Source organism: Uloborus diversus, chromosome 5 (genome assembly GCF_026930045.1).
Source record: "Uloborus diversus isolate 005 chromosome 5, Udiv.v.3.1, whole genome shotgun sequence".
In the NCBI taxonomy this organism is placed as follows: domain Eukaryota; kingdom Metazoa; phylum Arthropoda; class Arachnida; order Araneae; family Uloboridae; genus Uloborus; species Uloborus diversus.
In genome coordinates, this window is record NC_072735.1 from 109,526,856 (window position 1) to 109,548,016 (window position 21,161).

Genomic DNA, 21,161 nt, shown 5'->3' on the forward strand with positions numbered 1-21,161 from the left:
CATTAAAATTAAAATTATATTTCCGGTAAAAAGCAGAATACTTAAGTTGAAAACCTGAATGGTCGTCTTCCCCCTTACACTGTCAAAAATGAAACGCTCAATTTTGACGATTCGGCAATCCTCGAGCACTATTTCGTTATTTTCGCCGATCCTTTTGTCACCGAATCACGTGATATTTGACGAAACCAGAAATCTCATATTTTTCACGAAATTATTTCGTCCCGATTTCGTCACATTGCAGTGCATTCTGGGAGTTTTCGTTTCAATCTTGTACTTGCTCGTTAAAATATTTTACGGCAGTTATTCTAAAGGATTCATAAAGAAGGTTAGTATTTATTAAAATTTTCTTCCTTCTTTTATGTATTGTTACATTTTTGTTTAGTGTTGTGTTTATAGTTGTATTTAAAACACATTAAAATTGAAAACGAGCGGTTCGATTAGGTTTAGAATTCTGTGTGTGTTAACTTTGAGTCGCCTCCACGTTAGGCTTAGTTAGCGTTGTTTTTTTTTTTTTTTTAATTGTAAAAGAAAATGTTGTTTCGTTGACATTTGTTTCCAAAAGCGTACTTCCTCTATTTCGTTAAAAAAATTACAAACATGACTAAAGAGTTTGTACGAATTTAAACTTACAAAAAAAAAAAAAAAACCCTCCACCGTAGCTTAACTAACACAGATGATAAATACAGCGCTTTTATAAAAGGCATAGAACTTTGAAGCTTTTAATTTCAACATGTTATATATTACATGGTTATGTGTTTTCATTCTTCTCCATGAATTTTACAAAAATAATTCTGTTAAACGAAGTGTATTTTTTAGTTTAATAATTCAAATTTGTTTCATTCTGCATTTTTATTTTCTTAAACAAATACTATATACCAATCCCCCAATATGCTTACCAGTTTACCCCACGTTGTTTATATAATCTCTTTCCCTGCGGCAGATGTTTCTAGCAATAAGTGCTTATGTTCATTATTTGTGCAGTCTTTTTTTTCTACTTGCATAAAACATGAAGTAAAGTAAATATCAATTTGATAAAATCATTTTAAGATAGAGAAAATATTAATTTCCATACAGAACTCTATCTTTGTGCTTGATATTTCAGCAGAATATTTTCAGTATTTTTTCAATTTTTCCGCAAATTAAAATAAATTATTGAAGTGAAGTTTTAATGTTTAACCTCGATTTAAAAAGAAAAAAAGAAAAGATAGTATAGCATGTTTGAAAATTGTAATAACAATAATAAGCATTTTTTGTTGTTTATTTTCCACTTCATGCACTAAATTTTATAAGTTTTTCTATGTCAATTTGTGTTACATGATTTGTCATAATTATGAATTTTTTCATTATACATAGTTTCTACAGCTAAAATAAATGCAGCATTAATTTTATTGCCATATTTGCCGCCTCAAGATATTGTCAAGAAAAAGTGAGAAATCCCGGTCTTCATTAAATCAGACTAGGAAGCATTTTATAGATGAACTTCCAATAAATCCAAATCTTTTAATTGGAGTTGTGATTTTGCTGGATATAAAGTAAAATGTCTGAAAATTTAACCGAACTTCAATTGAAAAATTGAAAGGATAATGAAAATATATGAAAAATTAAAAGGATAATGAAAATATATGAAAAATTAAAAGGATAATGAAAATATATGATAAGCTTTATATATGTAACAAGCTTTGCTCACCACTTTAGTCCCTATTTTCATTATATACCTTTGAAAAATATCCATTGATATCGGTCAATTAGTTCTCAAGACACAAACAAGAAAATGGACTTCTTTTATTTGGTTTGCCCTATCTTTGGCAGCTTTTCTCCCTTGGCGTTTTTTCATTTACTGCGTGAAAATTGCATATTTTAAAAATCAAATATGCTTAGTTAAAATGTGATACTCCCTTCGTCTCCGTCCCAAACCAGTAAGTAAAGCTACGTTTGAATATTTTTGTACAAGTGATTGATTCTGATGATTTTATGATTTTGTTCGAATATTTTTTAAAGATTTCAAGTTACTATACTATCAATTAACAACTTTACTTGGCAAGCATTCCCTCTTAAAATCATTACCAGCTGAGTTAAAAAAAAATCCGAAGTACACACGCCCTTAAGCTACGCCCCATTTTGTAAGTACTCTACCCCCCGTATTGCAGAAAAATCAGTTTTTTTTTCTACTAAATCCCTATCCATCAGTTGGAAAGTAGCTTTATGTAATTACTAGTTAATTTATGAAATGGAGCATGCCGTCGAGTGTTGGAGCCCTGGGTTTTTTGACTCTAATTTGGTAGTGGTTTAAGGAGGTAAAGCTCGGTAAGTAAATGTTGTTTATTGATAACGTAGCACAATAAAATCTCTGAAAAAAGTGCAAATAAAGTCATAATCACCAGTTTCAGTACTACTTAATTCATAACTACTTAATTGGAACTAATTTGGGTAGGGGGGGGGAGTACTTCAGAAAACATTTGTGAAGAAAACGGAACACGAAAATCGGAAAAAAACGGTGTATTTTGGCTATCGGTTAAACTAAAAAATAAATTAAAAAAAAAATCACAGATCAACAATTTTCTCACTTTTGATTTTTTTATAGCTCAAAAAAATGAAAATTTACGACTTGATGTGCAAAAGAATTAACTCGTTTAATGGCTAAATAATGCTGAATCTCGATAAATTGAAGAAACTCTAATTCTAGAATATTATTCAGAAATTAATTTCAAAAACTAACTGAGAGTCTAGCTGCCTAAATAAAAATTTTGTTCATCCGCAGTAAAAATAACTCATTCTTACAATCTGCTTGAAAAAAAGCTCTCAGCATCGAAATAATCATATATTTTGAAAAATATGAAAATTAAATCAGATGCTTTTCAAAGTCACAAGCAAATCGTAGCTTTTTAACTTAAGGGGAAAAAAACTCAAATTTTGAAAGAAATCGTGAAAACATGTTTTATTTCAGAAATAAACTGCTGAATTTAATCGTAAAACGTTCCTCGAAATAGAAAAAAGATCCATGTGCATGAGGGCATACACCCATGGACTTAAACCTTTACTTATTATGTACAATTCTCTTTTTAAAACTTTTTTAGGATAGATCCAACATCACGGAGATAATCGGAACAAGGACAGACGAAGACTTTTTCATAATTATAACAATATTCTAAATGTTCGTATATTATACATTGATTTCATATTACACATGTTTGTAAATAAAAATAAAAACTTAGGGGTAAAAAGCAAAGGTGTATTTTTATAATTATTTAACAAATAGTACACTAAATTAATTTTACCAAAAGATTTATTCCACATCTGCATTTTTTTAAAATTTATATTCTCAAATACCTTTTGCTATTTTGGCAGAGAATTGTTTTCAAAGTATGAAGTATGAAATGCATGCAATAATAAAGTTCCTGTATTAAACATAAATTTGGCCAAACAAACATTCTACATACAAGCAAAATTAATAAAACAAATAATTAATTGGAAAAAGAAAAAGGTAAGCTTTTTCTTAAGATTATCTAATTTTATTTTCTGTATCTAATTTTTTAACAAATATGTACTAACTTAAAGTTGTCCATTTTATTGTTTTTTTTTGCTTTGAAATTTGTGGTATAAGTTGGATAAAAATCTTTTTTTTTTTCTGGAATTTTTTCATGCGATGCAATGAAGAAGAAACTTCTCAGCAATTTTCTCCCAAGCATATATCGATCTAACTGTGCATAAAAGTGGCACATGATTTATTTTTCCAGAACCCATTGTCTGCTGAGGAAGTAGCACTTTTATATTCCCAGTAGGAGCAGGGCGATGTAGGAATTTCTACATCGTGATGCATCGCTATCCTTACATCGCGATGTAGCGATGTAGTTCAAACAGTTTGATATATTATTTCCGCTTTAGGAGCACCCCCCCTTCCCAATTAGGGGAGTTTTCCTTACAAAAACCTAGGCTTTTGTCAGATCTTTTTCTAATTTGGCACATAGGTTCTTTAATCACATGGGGTAGTACTCCATATGAATACTACCCCATGGGAAACTATCCTATGTGGATTTCCAACATCAAAGGATATCTGGGCCGAATCTGGAAAAGATCCGACGAAAACTGGATTTTTATAAGAAAAACTCCTTTGGGGTTTGCCACACATAGCGGGACGAAAACTACACTTTGAGAATTCCGAAACATCAAAAGACAAATGTACCAAATTTGGAAGAGATCAGACAAAAACTGGGTTCTTAAAAGACCCCCCCCCCCCCCACACACACGTGGTTTCCCACTCCATAGCGAACGAAAACGGGAATTCCCGAGCGTCAAAGGACATCTGTGACAATTTTGGAAAAGACATGATAAAACTGGTTTTTAAGAAAACCCCTCATTTGGTGGTTGTCCCCCATAGCGGGGCGAAACTACCCTATGAGAATTCCTGAGCATCAATGAACGAACCTCTATGCCAAATTTTGGAAAGATCCGACAAAAAATGATTTTTTTTCAAGGAAACCCCCCATCGGGGTTGCCCCCCCCCTCACCCATACATTGACGAAAGCTAACCTCCGTGATTTCCTGAGCATCAAAGAACCTCTATGCCAAATTTAGAAAAGATCAGAAAAAAACTTTTTTTTATATAAGGAGAACCCCCAATGCGGGGTTGCTCCCCCCCCCCCATCATGGAGGGTTGAAAACTACCATGTGTGAATTCCCGAGCATCAGAGGACCTCTGTTCCAAATTTGGAAAAGATATGATAAAAACTTTTTTTTATAAGAACCCCTCCCGCATGGGGGTTGTCCCCTATAGCGGAAAGAAAACCACTCTATGAGAATTCCTGAGCATCAAATAACGAAACTCTGCCAAATTCGGTAAGATCCAACAAAAACTGGATTTTTTGTAGAAAAACTACCATAGGGGTTGCCCCCCCCCCCCATAGAAGGCCGAAAACTACCCTGCGTGAATCCCCGTACATCAAAGAGCCTATGTGTCAAATTTTGGAAAGATCCGACAAAAATTGGATTTTTTTTCAAGGAACGCCCCCATCGGGGTTGCCCCCCCCCCCTCACCCATACATTGACGAAAGCTAACCTCCGTGATTTCCTGAGCATCAAAGAACCTCTATGCCAAATTTAGAAAAGATCAGAAAAAAACTTTTTTTTATATAAGGAGAACCCCCAATGCGGGGTTGCTCCCCCCCCCCATCATGGAGGGTTGAAAACTACCATGTGTGAATTCCCGAGCATCAGAGGACCTCTGTTCCAAATTTGGAAAAGATATGATAAAAACTTTTTTTTATAAGAACCCCTCCCGCATGGGGGTTGTCCCCTATAGCGGAAAGAAAACCACTCTATGAGAATTCCTGTGCATCAAATAACGAAACTCTGCCAAATTCGGTAAGATCCAACAAAAACTGGATTTTTTGTAGAAAAACTACCATAGGGGTTGCCCCCCCCCCCATAGAAGGCCGAAAACTACCCTGCGTGAATCCCCGTACATCAAAGAGCCTATGTGTCAAATTTTGGAAAGATCCGACAAAAATTGGATTTTTTTTCAAGGAACGCCCCCCCCCCCCCCTCCCCTTATAAAGTGATGAAAACTACCCTGCGTGATTCTTGAGCATCTAAGAACCTCTGTGGCAAATATAAAAAAGATCGGACAAAAACTTTTTTTTTAATACGGAGAACCCCCAATGCGGGGTTGTCTGTCCCCCCCCGCCCCCCACATAGAGGGACATAAACGACCTTGTGTGAATTCCCGAACCTCCAATAAGGAACCTCTGTGCCAAATTTGGAAAATATCCGACAAAAATTAGATTTTTTGAAGGAAAACCCCCATTATGGGGGGTTTAATTAAATACCATGGGGAGTTTAATCTGCAACGATTTGTTTTACCTTTTTTAAGAAGTTGTTTGTTTGCATTTTTACATAAATAAAAATTTTCTTGACATATTTTATGTGCCTCTTTTTTTAACAATTACTTGTCTTTTTTTTATGGGGGAGGGGTGCAGGCCCGTTGTTTCCATTTTTTCCCAAATATGACAAAGAGTCTGTACTCAATAAAAATTTTACAGAAAACGAACTAAAACTACGGCCAGTCATGTGTAAAAACATGAATGTTCAAAAATCAAGACGGGAGGGGAGGGGGGGTCAATTGACCCCCTGACCCCGTAAATGACGGCCCTGTGAAAGTGACTATACGCAATAAAGTGGGAAACTACGGTGGTAAGATTCTGAAGTTAGGACTTGATCACACGCACACAAATCTTATAAAATACAGTCGAACCTCGTTGTAAGGAACTTAAAGGGACCATTGAAATCGATTATTATAAAACGTGGTTCGCTTTATCCAAAAAGCAATAAACAATAAGACAAGAATTGCAAAAAAGTTCATTTCAGCAGCTATTTGTTTTAAGCGTGTTCGAATTAACGAGGTTCGACTGTATTCTCAAAAATAAAAAAAAAACTAATGTGCTCAAAGAAAAAAAAAGGAAATAAATTTTCTCAAAAATTTACGAAATTAACGTCCTCAATAATGACGAAATTAATATGACGAAACTAATGCTCTTAAAACTACGAAAATGATCGTTAATTTGACGAAACTAGAATGAAGAAATATTTCGTTACATTTGACGAAATTCGCATCCTCAAACCACTAACAAAAGCAGTTTCTTCAATTTGACGAAATGTTCGCTCGGAGCATATCCCTGGAAGTGGTTTCGTCAAAAACGAAGAAAATTTCGTCAGATTTGAAAGTCCATTTCTGAGAGTGTACGTCCACCTTCGACTACACCATTGGGTAATGATACAAGTGTAACAGGTGTTAACAAACGTTTTAGAGTCCAAATATACACATAACTGCAGACACGTGTTTCGGGGTTTCAAGGAACCCTTCTTTTTCAACGCAAAATAGTGAGATTGTGGATGTAGGGACATTACTGGATGTCTTTAGGGACCATTCATTAATTACGTAAGGGTCCTGAGGGGGAGGGGGTTGGAAAAATGTCTATATATTTGGGGGGGGGGGGGGTTCAAACCCATTCTTTTGCAATATTTTCCAAGTCGATGTTTTACATTTGAAATTGCGCGGTCAAGTGATTTGACAGGGATTATATATTTCATTTGCGTCTGGAAAATAAATAACGTATTAGGATAAGCTGTTTTTAATTTGTTTTACAAAGAATGAATAATGTTAAACATAATAAAAGAATCTCACTATGCATGGCATGTTTTATTTTTAATTAGTATCGCATCATATACAAAAAAATGTCGAAAAAACATTCAGTCTAAATTCCTATTTTCTAGTAAATATTTAATTACACAAAAAAGTTTAATTTAATAATAGTAAATTTAATTTCGATTCCAGTGATGTTAGATTCGTTATTTTATTATTTTGAAAAACGAAATGGAATCTTACGTAAGAATAGGGGAGGGGTTCAAAAAATCTTCCGTAACCTTACATGGGGGGAGGAGGGTCAAAAATTGCCAAAATCATCCTTACGTAACTAATGAATGGCTCCTTACATGCAAAAGCTTACTATTTTGTTGAAAAAAGAGCACCTTAAAACTCCAAAACAATGTTTCTGCAGTACTCTGTATATTTGGGATACAAAACGTTTGTTATTTCATGTTACTTCTCGGCACAAAGGTATTTATTTATTTCTTAATAAAACAAGTTTTACTTCTGTAATTTCTAACTGTAATTCCTTCCTATAGGTGCAAAAAGGTTTTGACACAAACTGTGGGATTGTAATTTTTAGGAGATTTTGTCTCTTTTGGGGGTATTGCTCTTGGGGAAGAGCTTTATAGATGTTGCGCCTTCGCTCTTGGGATGGATAGATTTGGAATGATTTTAAAATCGAATGATTGCTTTTCGCTTGCTTTATTCGAATGGGGTTATAGTTGAATGTTTGGCGTCGAATTTTCGATACTTGAGAGATTTCATAATGATCGAACGATATTTTTCGAACGAAAGTTGTTAATTATCATATGAGCGGATTTATGAAGGGGCATGCGTTGTGTGAGTGACGGATACAACGGGAGGGTCATGGGGGTCATGACCCCCTCCCTCCCACCCTAAACCTACATATCCGTACACATTGTGTTCAAACACTTCATGCATAAAATGTAAACGATGACAGTATCTTTTCATTTCATTAATTATTTTTCAAAGTAAATATTTGAACTACTACTTCGTTTCATTGCTCATGAAATTAATTTGCAACGTTTATCTCCAATTAGGTGCCTCATTCCTGATCGATTTGATGCTTTTTATTGACTCCCAAACACGTTCAGACATTTTTCGTATCAAAAACGGGAATTTCGTTCATGGGGGGGGGGCTTTCTTCAACACGACCCCCCCTCCCCATAATGGTTTTCTGTATCTGCCCCTGGTGTGATTCGGCGGTGAAATCTTGAAACAAAGGGTAGAGAAACGCTTTCCATACTGTTTTGAACTTGACAGTTATTAAGATTAAATATGTACAATTTTTATTAAAAAGTGAGTGATAATGATAATATGGGCGAGTCTTTGGGCGACACTAGCAGGTTTAAACTTGAGAGTTGTTAAACTTAAAAATATATTGAACTAGTATTGCACAAACTGTGTAATTGAGAATTTAATGTGGTCTTAGCTCTTTTTCGGATCATTGTTTCTTAGGGGGAGGGGGAGGTGGAATTGTCATAAGAGGCGCGCCATTGCTCACAGGAACAGACGAACACCTTTGTCATTCTATAAGGTTTCAAAATCAAATAATTGCTTCTGGAGTCCTTTTTTTTTTGCATGGGGTTACTCAGAGAGCACACTTCGTTGAGATAAAGGTTTTAAAACGATTGTTAACGCTGTGTGTTGTTAACGCTGTGACAACCATGTCAAAACGTTTGTGAAACGTTTTAACGCAATGTGTTTATAATGCAGTGGTGCCCATCCCCCCCCCCCTGGCGATGACAATCATCCCTCAAATGCGACGAAGAACCCCCAGAACGAGAGCCCCCTAAAATAAGACGAAAAGCCCTCTTATAAGTTACCCTCTCCTCTTCAAAACTTCAATGGCGCCGTCTGCGCAATGGATCCCCCCCCCCCCCGCCCTCTCTCTCGTGGGAATCCTTGTATAATATATTGCTTGTTGTCGAATGTTCGGTTATCGAGCGTCTCGGATAATTTGAAAATCCAATACGTAATCTGCTTTTCAGAGAAACTTTTGGTAATCAATTTGTCCTTTTTGAGGACCAGCACACGGAAAATGAAGCGCAGCTACGAAACCTTAAATTTCGAAATGGACCGTCGCAAACCAAAGCATTTTCAGCAGTTTTGCCTCAACACACTTTACAAAAAAAAAAAAAAAAAAAAAGAACTCATAAAATCAGCACATCAATTGACTCCAAATTTTTAAGTTGAGTAAATAATATACTAATCAACATTTATGAAAATATAAGGAATATGACGTTAAAAATATAAGGAATATGACATAAACAGAAGCGAGTAAAACAAGAAAAGCATTTAAATTCAACTACGCAAGCAAAAATAAATGCTACGCACACAAGAAGTTACAAATATCTTGCGCATAGAATTATATATTAAAAAAAAAAAAAAAAAAAAAAAAAGACAATAATCTGTGTAACATATAATTTTTATTGAAAAAATAGGTCAAAGAGTGGAAGCTAAAACTAATCCCACACGACAATCTTCAATATTTCTTTTTAATGCATTCAGAAACATTTCAACTTCACTCCCTGCACTTTTAATTACATATTTAAATCAGCGAATGAAAAATAAAAAAGAGCGAATCAAGAAAGAAAAAAAAAAAAATCATGAACTTCAATGCACTTCAAGCCACACTTGTAACTTTCAATGCGCCGGGAATCCCAATCTTCAGGAAAACGCAGCCAGAAATATTTTACCCTCCCACCTTATGTAGCAGTCAGATTAATATAATTCTACTAACAAGAACACACAAAAGAAAAAAAGCAAAAGCAATAAACAAGAATAAATGAGTCCTTTTGCGCAGAGCAACGATTCCCCTACCTGTTTACATTATTAACTTTATGTTTAAGATAGCAACCGTTCGAAATAATCACGTGATATCTGAGAATCATTACTTTAAATGCATAGCCGTTCGAATAAATCACTCAAAATGAATGTAAAAAAAAATAAATAAATAAAAATCGAGAAATCAACCCGTTACACAAATTGAGATGGAAGGGAGAGGGGTGATAGCGTATCATTTCAATCACTCCGGGGAATCCCCTGAGGGCCACTAAGAGTGAAGGGCCCGTTGCCAGTTTTTTAGCTGCCACCCATAAACTTATAAAAGTTTATACTACTTCAAGCCGGATCGTCCAAATGCCGGGCTCCTAGTTTCTGATAAGCTAACAGTAGTGTTGACAAGCAATGAATACAATAACTTCTAAAAGCCAGGAGGGTTCGCCCCTTATTATACCCCTAAATGATAGGCTTAATGGCACATTCCTATTTCGAGCGTACCCCTGCCAAAACAACTCGGGAATTCAACTGTTCCAAAAGTTAAGGGTATCCCCCCACCCCCTTTCGCTGGGTGATATGGCGCACCCTATCAAATGTTACGGGGTATCCGTCTAGAAAGAGCTCCCCCCAACTCCCGAAATAAAATTTAAAAATCTCTCAAAAAATCACTTCTAAAAATTTCAGTTTCGCAGGCTGCGCTATGGACCCCCCCCCTCTCGAAAATGAGATTTAAAGAACCCTCTCAAAAAACTAGACCTCAAAATTTTAGTGACACTGGCTGCGCCATGCCCCCACCCCTTCCGAAAATGAAATAAAAAACACTCTGAAAAAACCGGCCAATGGCGCAAGCTGCACCATGACCCCTCCCCCCTTTTAGTAAGCACCCCTGTAGCAGTAAACTTAATTCTGGAAAAGCTCAGAAAATGAACTACTTGAGTACTCGATTCAAACGTCTCGAGATTTTGATTTGAAACATCTCGAGATCTCGATTAAAAACATCTCGATTATAAAGATCTCGAGAAGTCAATCGCTCGAGTACTCGATTATAAAGATCTCGAGAAGTCAATCGCTCGAGTACTCGATTATAAAGATCTCGAGAAGTCAATCGCTCGAGTACTCGATTCCAAAGATCTCGAGAAGTCAATCGCTCGAGTCCTCGATTCCAAAGATCTCGAGAAGTCAATCGCACGAGTACTCGATTCCAAAGATCTCGAGAAGTCAATCACTCGAGTTCTCGATTTCAAAAGATCTCGATTATCAATCACTCGAGTGACTGACTTGAAAAGTTCTCGATTGTCAATCACTCGATTATCAGAAGTACTCGATTCCCAAGATCTCGATTATCAAAAGATCTCGATTATGCCCATCACTAATTCAGACATCCAGACAGAGAGAGATTTAGACATACAAACGGAGTGAGATTCCGATATCCAGACAGAGAGACCTTGAGCTTTATTGTTAGCAAAGATTACCTAGCTTTAAATATCTTAAGCTTTAAGAAACTAAGACAATCATTAAAATGGTTCAGATGAGTTTGCTCAATTCATTTACTTAGTTCCTAAGGGGTATAAAAAAATAATGGACGAACAAGCCTCCTGACAATATCCAGAATCGTAATCTGGAAGCTTTTCTGAGTTCAAAACAATTAACAGAATGCGGTCCTCATATTTTGCATACTCAACTCCATACAGCGCCTGCTCTAGTAATGACAACATGTTTTGCTTAAGAAGTTATCTATACGTTTGTAATTTCTTCAGCAACAAAATTTTGTTCATTGCCCTTTTAAATTGTTATTTTTAATGAAATATATAAAGTGTCACGTGCGGGACAAAATGATCGTTTTAAATGAAAGGGTCCATTACATTTGTTTTCAGGTTACAGGGGTCTTCAATGCGAATAAAGTAAGCTTAAGGACGAAAAACATTGACATCTTTTTAATTTGTGCCTTTATACGTTGTTTTATATTCTTCTACTTTTCAAACACGAAAGAATTTCTTCAATTTTTATGTTTAGTAATGTTTAGAAATGTATTTTTATGGAATAAGTACACTTTTTTTTCTTAGAGAAACATAGTGCTTTTAAGAAATTTGGTGAAAAGGGAATCAGTAATTTATAGAAAAAAGTTTCAGTTTATTAATTACTAGAAAATCGCCCGTCAAAATATGTCGGGTGAAAATTGCTTCTACATCTGAACGAAGCAATTGCCTGTTTAGTGATATTTTGATGCTTGAAATTTTAACCCTAACTCCAGTTGATTAACCCTAAACTCTAGTAGATAGCGTTCATTGTTGACAACTTTTTCGTTTCTTGATTTAGTTCAGCCTTGTAAAAATAAAGCATTTCCCTGCGTGTCAAACATTGGCAAAAAATCTTATTAAATTATAAATAACTTTCTGAAATTTTGGTGCTTCAACAATGAAATAATGCCATCACGCATGCTATAGCGCGAGTTTCATTCTTGATGACGTCAGAGCGTTACTCGATCAGTTAATTGGCTATTATATATGAAGATGGACGTTATGTTTGTTTGGATGGAAGATATTTAAATTATTGAACAATTAAATATGCCATTTTCGATTTTTGATCAATGAGAAACAAAAGTTATAATTTTCACTTTAAAATATGTCTTTTACCACTGGCTTTTGTTTGAATCGTGCTTTCGAGTTTATTGGAAGAATAACTTTTTTTTTTCTAAAAGGATTATTATTTTCAAATAACTCTTTGTACTCTCGCCAATTCCTTCTTGAAAATGTTTCTTTTGAGTTACAGCATGAATTTTATAGAAAGTTAAAAAACAGAAACAAATTTCATTAAGGTAACATGTCAATTTAATTTTTAGGGTGAATTAACATACGATTCTCTTCAAGAAATGAAGTATTTGGATAACGTAATCTCTGAAACACTGCGACTGTATCCACCAGCAGTTAGGTAATATTATCAATCTTACATAATAGTAATTTCTTTTACAAGTAATGTAAGAAATTACATTAAAATAACAAAATAATATTGATTATTTAGATTAGTTGCTTTAATATGTTTTGGACACGAAGCAGTTCAAAACAGTTTGAATGACTGAAATTCGATTTTATGCAGCAATCTATTTGCTTCAAGCGATTTCAAATTCATGTTTCTATGTAGATTAAAAGTAAGTCAGGGTAAATATTAATGGCGCATGATTGTTTTAAAACGTACGTACAATTTTACTTTCAATTTTGATTTTTGCAAAAAAAAAAAACTGTTTGACCACGGATTGTATGTAATTTGGCAATCGGCCAAGTTAAGACGATTCCATCTCTATGAATGTAGCAGAGGAGAAAGAAAAGTAGCAATGGATTTTGATGCACGCATAGCCTTATTTATTTATTGTTTTCATTGAGGTGAAAAGGAGCAGAAACAAAATGAGTTTCTATGGAAACAACAAAAAGAAAATGAAATGTTTTCATTTCGTTCGGAAATGTAAAAGCAAATTGGTAAGCTTAAAATTATTCTGTAAACAAATTAAATCAATTAATTTTTGATTGAGAATATAGATCGAATGTAGTTTTGATTTAAAAATTATTGCATTTAATAAATTGTCATTTTTAAAAAAAGAGTCGAAACAATAAAGATGCAATCGCGCACATCTGTATCATAGATACTACCATCCCTGAAAAGTAATAGACCCGTCCATTTTCCACTTGTAAACCAGATATTGGCCTTTCCATATAATTGGTAGTCAGACAGTATAGTGCTGAATATTTCTTATTGATCTAAATGCCAATAATAATTGCTTTCATCGAAATAGCCTACAACGAGTTTTTAAATATAACGAGTTCTTGAAAAAAAAAATCAAACGGTTTTTTTACTCAAGTAAGAATAAAATTATTTTAAAGCAAAAAACAAGTAAGAAATAACTTTATGAAGTTAAAAGTTTACGGATGTTTCGTGTAAAGTATACGAAATATGGACTCCATGTAATACGGCAAGGAAGAAATAATTGATATAAATGGAAAAAGAAGCAATTAAATTAAACCATTGAAACCATAAAATAAACCATTCCAAACAGATGCAGGAACAGCAAAATAATAAAAAAAATGTTCGTTCAATTTGAAAAAAACCACAAATTAATTTAATATTTAATCCAAAGGGAAAAATCTAGTAGCAAAACTAAGAGCAGAAAAAAATGAAAAAAAGGGGGGGGGGGACTGAAGAAGAGAGAAACCGTGAACGCAGTTGTAGGAAGAAAAAAAAATGTCAAAAAAGTAAAATAAAATGATTGTTTGCAGGTTGGAGAGAGTTGCAGAACAGGACTACATTCTAGGAGACACGGGAATAACCATTCCTAAGGATATGGTTGTAACGATTCCAACATGCGCCATGCACAAGGATCCAAAGCTCTTTCCCAATCCTGAAAAATTTGATCCCGACAGGTAAGTTCCCAAGCCTTTATTTTCTATACCAGTTATCTGTTCTAACAATAAAGCAGCAAGTTTGGATTAAAGTATACACGTATGTACGTATTTATATGTATTAGGGTGTCTGTCTGAGACTTGTCTAGCGCCAAGACGTTTCGATCGATTTTCATGATATATGGAGCAAAATTAGTCTACAGCATGAAAGGGGGGGGGGGCACGGGTTACAGTTCGAAGTATTTTTTTTAATGAAATAAGATTATTATTATTATTTTTTTTTTTAAGTTCGAATTTAAGACCAGTTTCATAGAAATTTGCTAATGTAAGACGAACTAATTCATGTCCATTTTTAATTTTCATATCATTTGAAAACTTGGGTATTACGGTCAAAGCCGCACTGGTACCGCTAATATAAAAACAGAAAAGAAAGATGTCTTGATTTTGAATTTAATGCATATCTTTCAGTTTAAGATGTAATATCATAACGTGATGATTCATATCATACACTTAGCAATGTGGCATAGTGTAATATAGCAATATGGCATCAAAAAATGTCACTCTCCATTCATGCATTTGCAACAATTTTAATTGTACTGCGTATATTATTCTATAAATTATCAAAACTTTAAATGTCAGTTGACTTTTGGATCTCTAATTATACGTTGAGTATAATAGACTCATTAACAAACGTCTCATTTCACAAAAAGGGGTTTATTCTTATTTTACCCTGCGAAACCTGATCTCCAAAATTTCTTCTTGTACATCCATTTATATTATTACTCAAAGAACATATCAACGAAAAAGAAGCTCTGAAATAAAGACGGTGAAAAACCTACGCAATAAAAAAAAAACAAAAAATCCGACGTATTTTATAGCAATATTTAACGACATCGCGGTTGCCATCAACTAGCTGCTAATTTCACAGGGTGCTGTTTCTAATAGCGAATATTACAGAGCAATGATATGCACGAACCAAAAAGAAAAAAAGAAACGAACGTATGGTGGGTGCCGAACCCACTTCCTCAACTGTACCAAGATATTGTTCAGAGTACTAGACCGCTGACGCCTCTCGATCGCAGATGATGCTATCAGTATTGACTCACGTACGTCTTGTCGTTGCAGTTTGGATCAGTAGAAATTTGTTTAAGCGTTTCCTCGTGGTTAGGTGAGAGCTAAAAACGTTCCGATTTCACAACACGAATTGTTTTCAGATAAGGTTACAGCTAAAGTGACTGGAACAATACAGACAAATTTGCTTGCGTAAAAATTACAGCATATTTGTGTATGGTTAAAAAAAAAAAACACAGATTTTTTTACTTCAATCGTTAGGATTTGTATTAAATATAACTTGAATTTTCTTTATAAAAAGTCTATCTCTTAAAATCTTTTTCTGATCTGTTTAAAATAAAGTATGCATGTTCTCCATATCGTAGATTCAGTGCTGAAGAAAGAGCCAAGAGGGACCAGTACACGTACATGCCTTTCGGATCCGGACCCAGGAACTGCGTGGGCATGCGATTTGCCCTCATGGAAATCAAGGTGTGTCTCGCATTCATCCTCAGCAACTTCAGAGTCAAGAAATGTCCACAGACTCAGGTAACGGACAAGAGCTTTTTACTTATTTTCTATTTTTAAAACTCAGGGTTTTTTTTTCTGTGTATTAGACACATTGTCTTCAACATTAATGAAATTTGATGTCTTCTTTTCAAGCGTCTTTCGCGTTTGCTTTTTTGGTCCACTACTTCACAGCTCGAACCAAAAACATCGTCCCTTTACATAAAAAATAGCGACAGTCCATTTATGATATTTAGGGACTGCAGTTTTGTCCTTGCTATGGCTCATTAGTATGAAATAGTCAATAACCAAGTTGGAGGTAGATGTTCTCTTATTGAAGCTGAGGTTACGAGCAAACTGATACCTAAAATTAATTTTGCACCCCAGCGAGAGTTCACAACCAACGGTGTGGTTCAACTCAAAGATTAAAGTAAAAACTTTGGTAGTTAGCAATTCTTCCTTAGCGCGGGCTTAAAAGGGCGGTAACTTAAGGCTTAAATTAAAATCTAATTCAAAAACTAATTCATTTGAGTTTTATTGGTATTGAATGTACGCCAGATAAAACTCAGCTCCGTGATGCCATTAACTTTTTTGAACAAGATAAACTAAAAATCGTTGCCACGTGGTAAAAACTTTCAAATTGTAGCTATTAAGTGCTAAAAATTTTTTTTTAAAAAATTTATTTTAAAATTTAATTTTTCTTGTAAGGAATATTTAATCAATGTAATTCTTCGTCATTTCAATCATATATTATTTTTATACTGTTACAAATTCTGTAAATAGTAATTATTGTAGGAACGTAACCTGTAAATAGTTTCCCGTAATGAATATACAACCCCTTTTTTCATTCGGCTAAAGTATACGACCCCTATTTTCTTTCTTTTCATTGATAACAGTCTACTACTTTACAGAAGCGTGTGGAATATTTGAGAAATTTCTTTTCGGTGTATTTAAGCCGTTAGCGATGGATAAACAGTTAGTTTCGATTGATATTTCGAACTGAGAAGATTTTTGCTCTGTTTATAGCGAGGCATTTCGCTGTGTTGTTTTCGTATTTGGAAGTAAATACGTGTGTAAACGTTGAGTTTACGGTGTTTTGTGATAATTGCTTAATTGCTGATGAATAATTTAGCAGTTGTTGACGATCTTTCCTGTCCATAGTGTAAATAAATTTCCTGTGTTTTTATCAAGAACTGTGTTTTCATTTCAAGAAAGTGGAAGTCGCACCGAATCCGTTACAATTTGGCGCCCAACGTGGGGCTACTTCTGGACTTTCTTGGAGTAAGTGTAACTTTGGACATTATTTTCATAAAGACTTTTTAAATTTGGACTTTGTTTTTATGGTGATTACTCGCGCAATGGATGAACAATTAAAACAACTTCTTGACGCAATCACCTCTGTGAAAAGTGATTTGACTGCAAGTTTTACTGCAAATCAGGAACAATTAAAAAATGACATTGCGGCTAATCAAGAACAATTGAAAAATGAATTAGCGTCTAACCAAGAACTGTTAAATAGTGATTTAACTGCTAAAATCACTACAAGTCACGATGAAATGAAAAGTGACCTAACGTCGATGAAAACCATGATGGAGAATCAACTAACCGCCATGGGAGATAAAGTCGATGCCCTGGAAGAAAAATTTGATACTGTGGAAGAGCGCATCGCCAATATGGAAAATAAGTTGGAAGAAGAAGACAAGAAATTGACTTCATTTAAGGAAGAAATAATTAAGGACGTGGAAAGGAGATTGGCGACCGCGGAAAGCAGTTCTGTACAGTTTGGCGCTCCCACATCGGTTGCTCGACCGTCCATTAAACTTGCCACATTTGATGGGAAAACTTCGTGGCAGGTTTACAAAACTCAATTCATGATAGTGGCGGAAGCGAACGGATGGGACTCTGCTACCAAGGCCTGCCATCTTGCAGCATCCCTGAGAGGTGACGCAGCGGACATTCTTCAGACCCTTCCGGACAGCCAGCGACTGGATTTCGCCGCCCTCACGGCTGCGTTGGAGCTTCGCTTCGGTGAGAAGTGCCAGAAAGATTTCAGCCGACTCCAGTTGAAGTCCCGTTTCCAGAAAACCGGGGAAACCCTGCAAGAGCTAGCGGCGGACGTCGAGAGACTGTCTCATCTTGCTTTTTGCGACTGTCCTGCGGATGTTCGGGACAACCTGGCACTCAACTACTACATCGACGGGGTTCGAGATCCGGAAATCCAGAAAGCTCTACGGATGGCGGATGTCAAAGACCTTGACTCTGCTGTTGTGTATGCGATGAAGTTGGAGGCCGCCCAGCAAGCAACCCGCAAGGATCGTCATTCAATCCGCGGCGTGAAAACTGATGAGCCTGATCCGGTTTCGTCACGCTTTGCTGAACTGGAAAAGCAAATAAAAGAAATTGCAGGAATCCTCAAAAGGACTTCGGCTCCCAAGGACCAAAATGGACAATCACTTAAGTGCTGGAAATGTGGTGGCGAGGGTCACTTACGAAGAAACTGTGAAGCTCGCCAAGAAGCCAGAGGGAAAAGCACCTCTCCCTCGCAGGTCCAGGAAAACTAAGCCATGGCAATCTCGCGGGGCGGAGGTCGCCAAATTGGAATGAGCCCCATCTGAAAGTTTTCCAGATTTCATCGACGAGTGGCGGCAGTAATGGACTGTTTGTTTACGCATATGTAAACGGGTTTCACTGCGAACTGATTATTGACACTGGAGCCAATGTTACAATCATTAGAACAGATGTGGCTCGTCAATTTGGACTCAACATTCTATGGACGCCGCCCTGCGTTACCCTCCAAACTGTGACAGGTGACAAGATCAAGATTGAAAGTAAAGTGAACTTAGAAATTGTGTTTGGAAATGCCACTTACCATCATACGGCATTCGTTGCTGCTATCACAGACCCCTTCATTCTCGGATTGGACTTTTTAAAGAAATATGACTTCAACCTCGACTTCAAGACTAATGAGCTGCACTCGATAAGAGAAGACATAGCCGTTTTCCCCGCAGAAAGTGATGTAAAATCCGCTCATCAAATAATAGCCCAAACAGATTTATCGATTCCCTCAAGGTCAGAATCATTAATACCTGGCTCCATTGAAGAAAGCAATAGTTTTCGATTTGGACTCGTTGAATACCCCAACCTAAACAATAACCTAAAAGGAGTGCTGGTAGCATCTACGCTTGTGGACCTTTCTAAGGATGTAATTCCTGTAAGAGTCGCCAACGAGAGTGAAAGGCCAAGGAATATTCGGAAAGGTGAAGTGTTAGCAACTTGTACTCCAGTAAACTGCATCATTAGAAGAATCAATTCCCCCGAAACTGTGTCTTCTGAGTCCTTGACATCGAAGTTAATTGGGAGTGCGCCATTATCGAAAGATCAAAGAACTGCTGCGGAACAATTGGTGGACGACTTCAAGCATCTGTTTTCATCTACATCGGAGGATGTGGGCAGGACGAATTTAACGCAGCATCGGATCTACACTGGAGAACACCCCCCTATTAAACAGCATCCAAGACGACTACCGTTCGCCAAGAAGGAGGAGGTTGAGACCCTCCTGAAAGAGATGAAGGAGAATGATGTTATCGAACCATCATCCAGTCCTTGGGCTTCTCCCATCGTCTTAGTCCGAAAGAAAGATGGCTCCACCAGATTTTGTGTCGATTACCGACGGCTGAATGAAATCACCAAGAAAGACAGTTACGCTCTTCCACGGATAGACGACACCTTGGACACTCTTTCCGGACACAAGTGGTTTTCGACCCTGGACTTGAAGAGCGGCTACTGGCAGGTTGAGATACACCCTGATGACCGAGAGAAGACAGCGTTTACAACTGGACAAGGCTTATGGCAGTTTAAAGTAATGCCCTTCGGCCTCTGCAATGCACCAGCTACGTTCGAGCGTCTTATGGAGACAGTGTTAAGAGGACTCTCTTACGAATCCTGTCTGGTCTACTTAGACGATATCATCATCGTGGGACGCAGCTTTGAAGAACATCTGGCAAATCTTAGGAAGGTGCTGCAAAGGCTTAAGGAAGCCAATCTGAAGTTAAGTCCGTCCAAATGTAATTTGTTCCGCCGGGAAGTGAACTATCTTGGTCACATCATCTCTTCTGAGGGTGTGCAAACCGATCCAGAGAAGGTATCTGCGGTCAAGAGTTGGAGTCGTCCCGAAAACATCCATCAGCTGCGAAGTTTCCTGGGGCTCTGCACGTACTATAGGAAGTTTGTGAAGGGTTTTTCCAACATTGCACGACCTTTGCATAAGCTGACGGAGATCAAGCAAAAGTTTGAATGGTCCAAAGAATGCGAAGATGCATTTCTACGACTGAAGGAGGCTTTAACATCAACGCCTATCCTCGCCTATCCTCAGCCTGAAAAACCCTTCATCCTGGACACTGAAGCGAGCAACGAGGGCATCGGAGCTGTTTTATCCCAAGAAATTGACGGAAATGAACATGTCATCGCTTACTGGAGCAAATGCTTATCAAAGTCGGAGCGAAATTACTGCGTCACCAGAAAGGAGTTACTTGCCATAGTGAAAGCTGTAGAACACTTCCATCATTACCTCTACGGCCGAAAATTTCTGCTTCGGACAGATCATGCCTCATTAACTTGGCTTTTGAACTTCAAAAATCCAGAAGGCCAGATAGCCAGATGGATACAGCGGCTCCAGGAATATGACATGGAGATCAAGCATCGAAAAGGGTTATCTCACGGTAATGCTGACGCTTTATCAAGGAGACCCTGTCCTGAGAACTGCCACTATTGTTCCCGAATCGAGAAACAGTATGGAACGACTAGCCCTACCGCCTATCAGGTGACAGTGACTCCAATATCATCAGAACCTGATCCATGGAGTGACGACCAAGTTCGAAAAGATCAACTTGAAGACCCCGATATAAAACCAATTTTGGAGTTCATGGAAAGTGACAGTCGGCGACCTAGCTGGCAGGACGTTTCCATCTTTAGTCCTGCAACAAAAAGATACTGGGCTTTATGGAATTCACTCCATTTACGGAACGGCGTACTGTACCGGAAATGGGAATCTGACGACGGCAAAACATCTAGGTGGCAGTTACTACTTCCCCGATCAAGGATTTCAGATGTTCTGAAAGAAATACATAGTAGTGCGACTGGAGGACATTTTGGTGTCTTGAAAACCCTCAATAAAGTTCGGGAGCGCTTCTTCTGGAGCAAGGCGAAGGATGACGTGGAGAAGTGGTGCCATTCTTGTGACGCCTGTGCTGCTCGTAAAGGACCGAAGAAGAGAA

General features: G+C 36.7%; 1 protein-coding gene across 2 annotated transcripts in view; it reads left to right on the forward strand.

Annotated features, from left to right (window-relative positions):
* Positions 1–21,161, forward strand: part of LOC129222877 (cytochrome P450 3A8-like) — an 87,959-nt gene that overhangs the window by 63,270 nt on the left and 3,528 nt on the right. For both annotated transcript variants that reach the window (XM_054857437.1, XM_054857436.1), the window contains exons 11-13: positions 12,783–12,871; positions 14,209–14,352; positions 15,768–15,930. In XM_054857437.1, the coding sequence (XP_054713412.1) occupies positions 12,783–12,871; positions 14,209–14,352; positions 15,768–15,930 (396 nt within the window). The remainder of the gene's footprint in view (positions 1–12,782; positions 12,872–14,208; positions 14,353–15,767; positions 15,931–21,161) is intronic.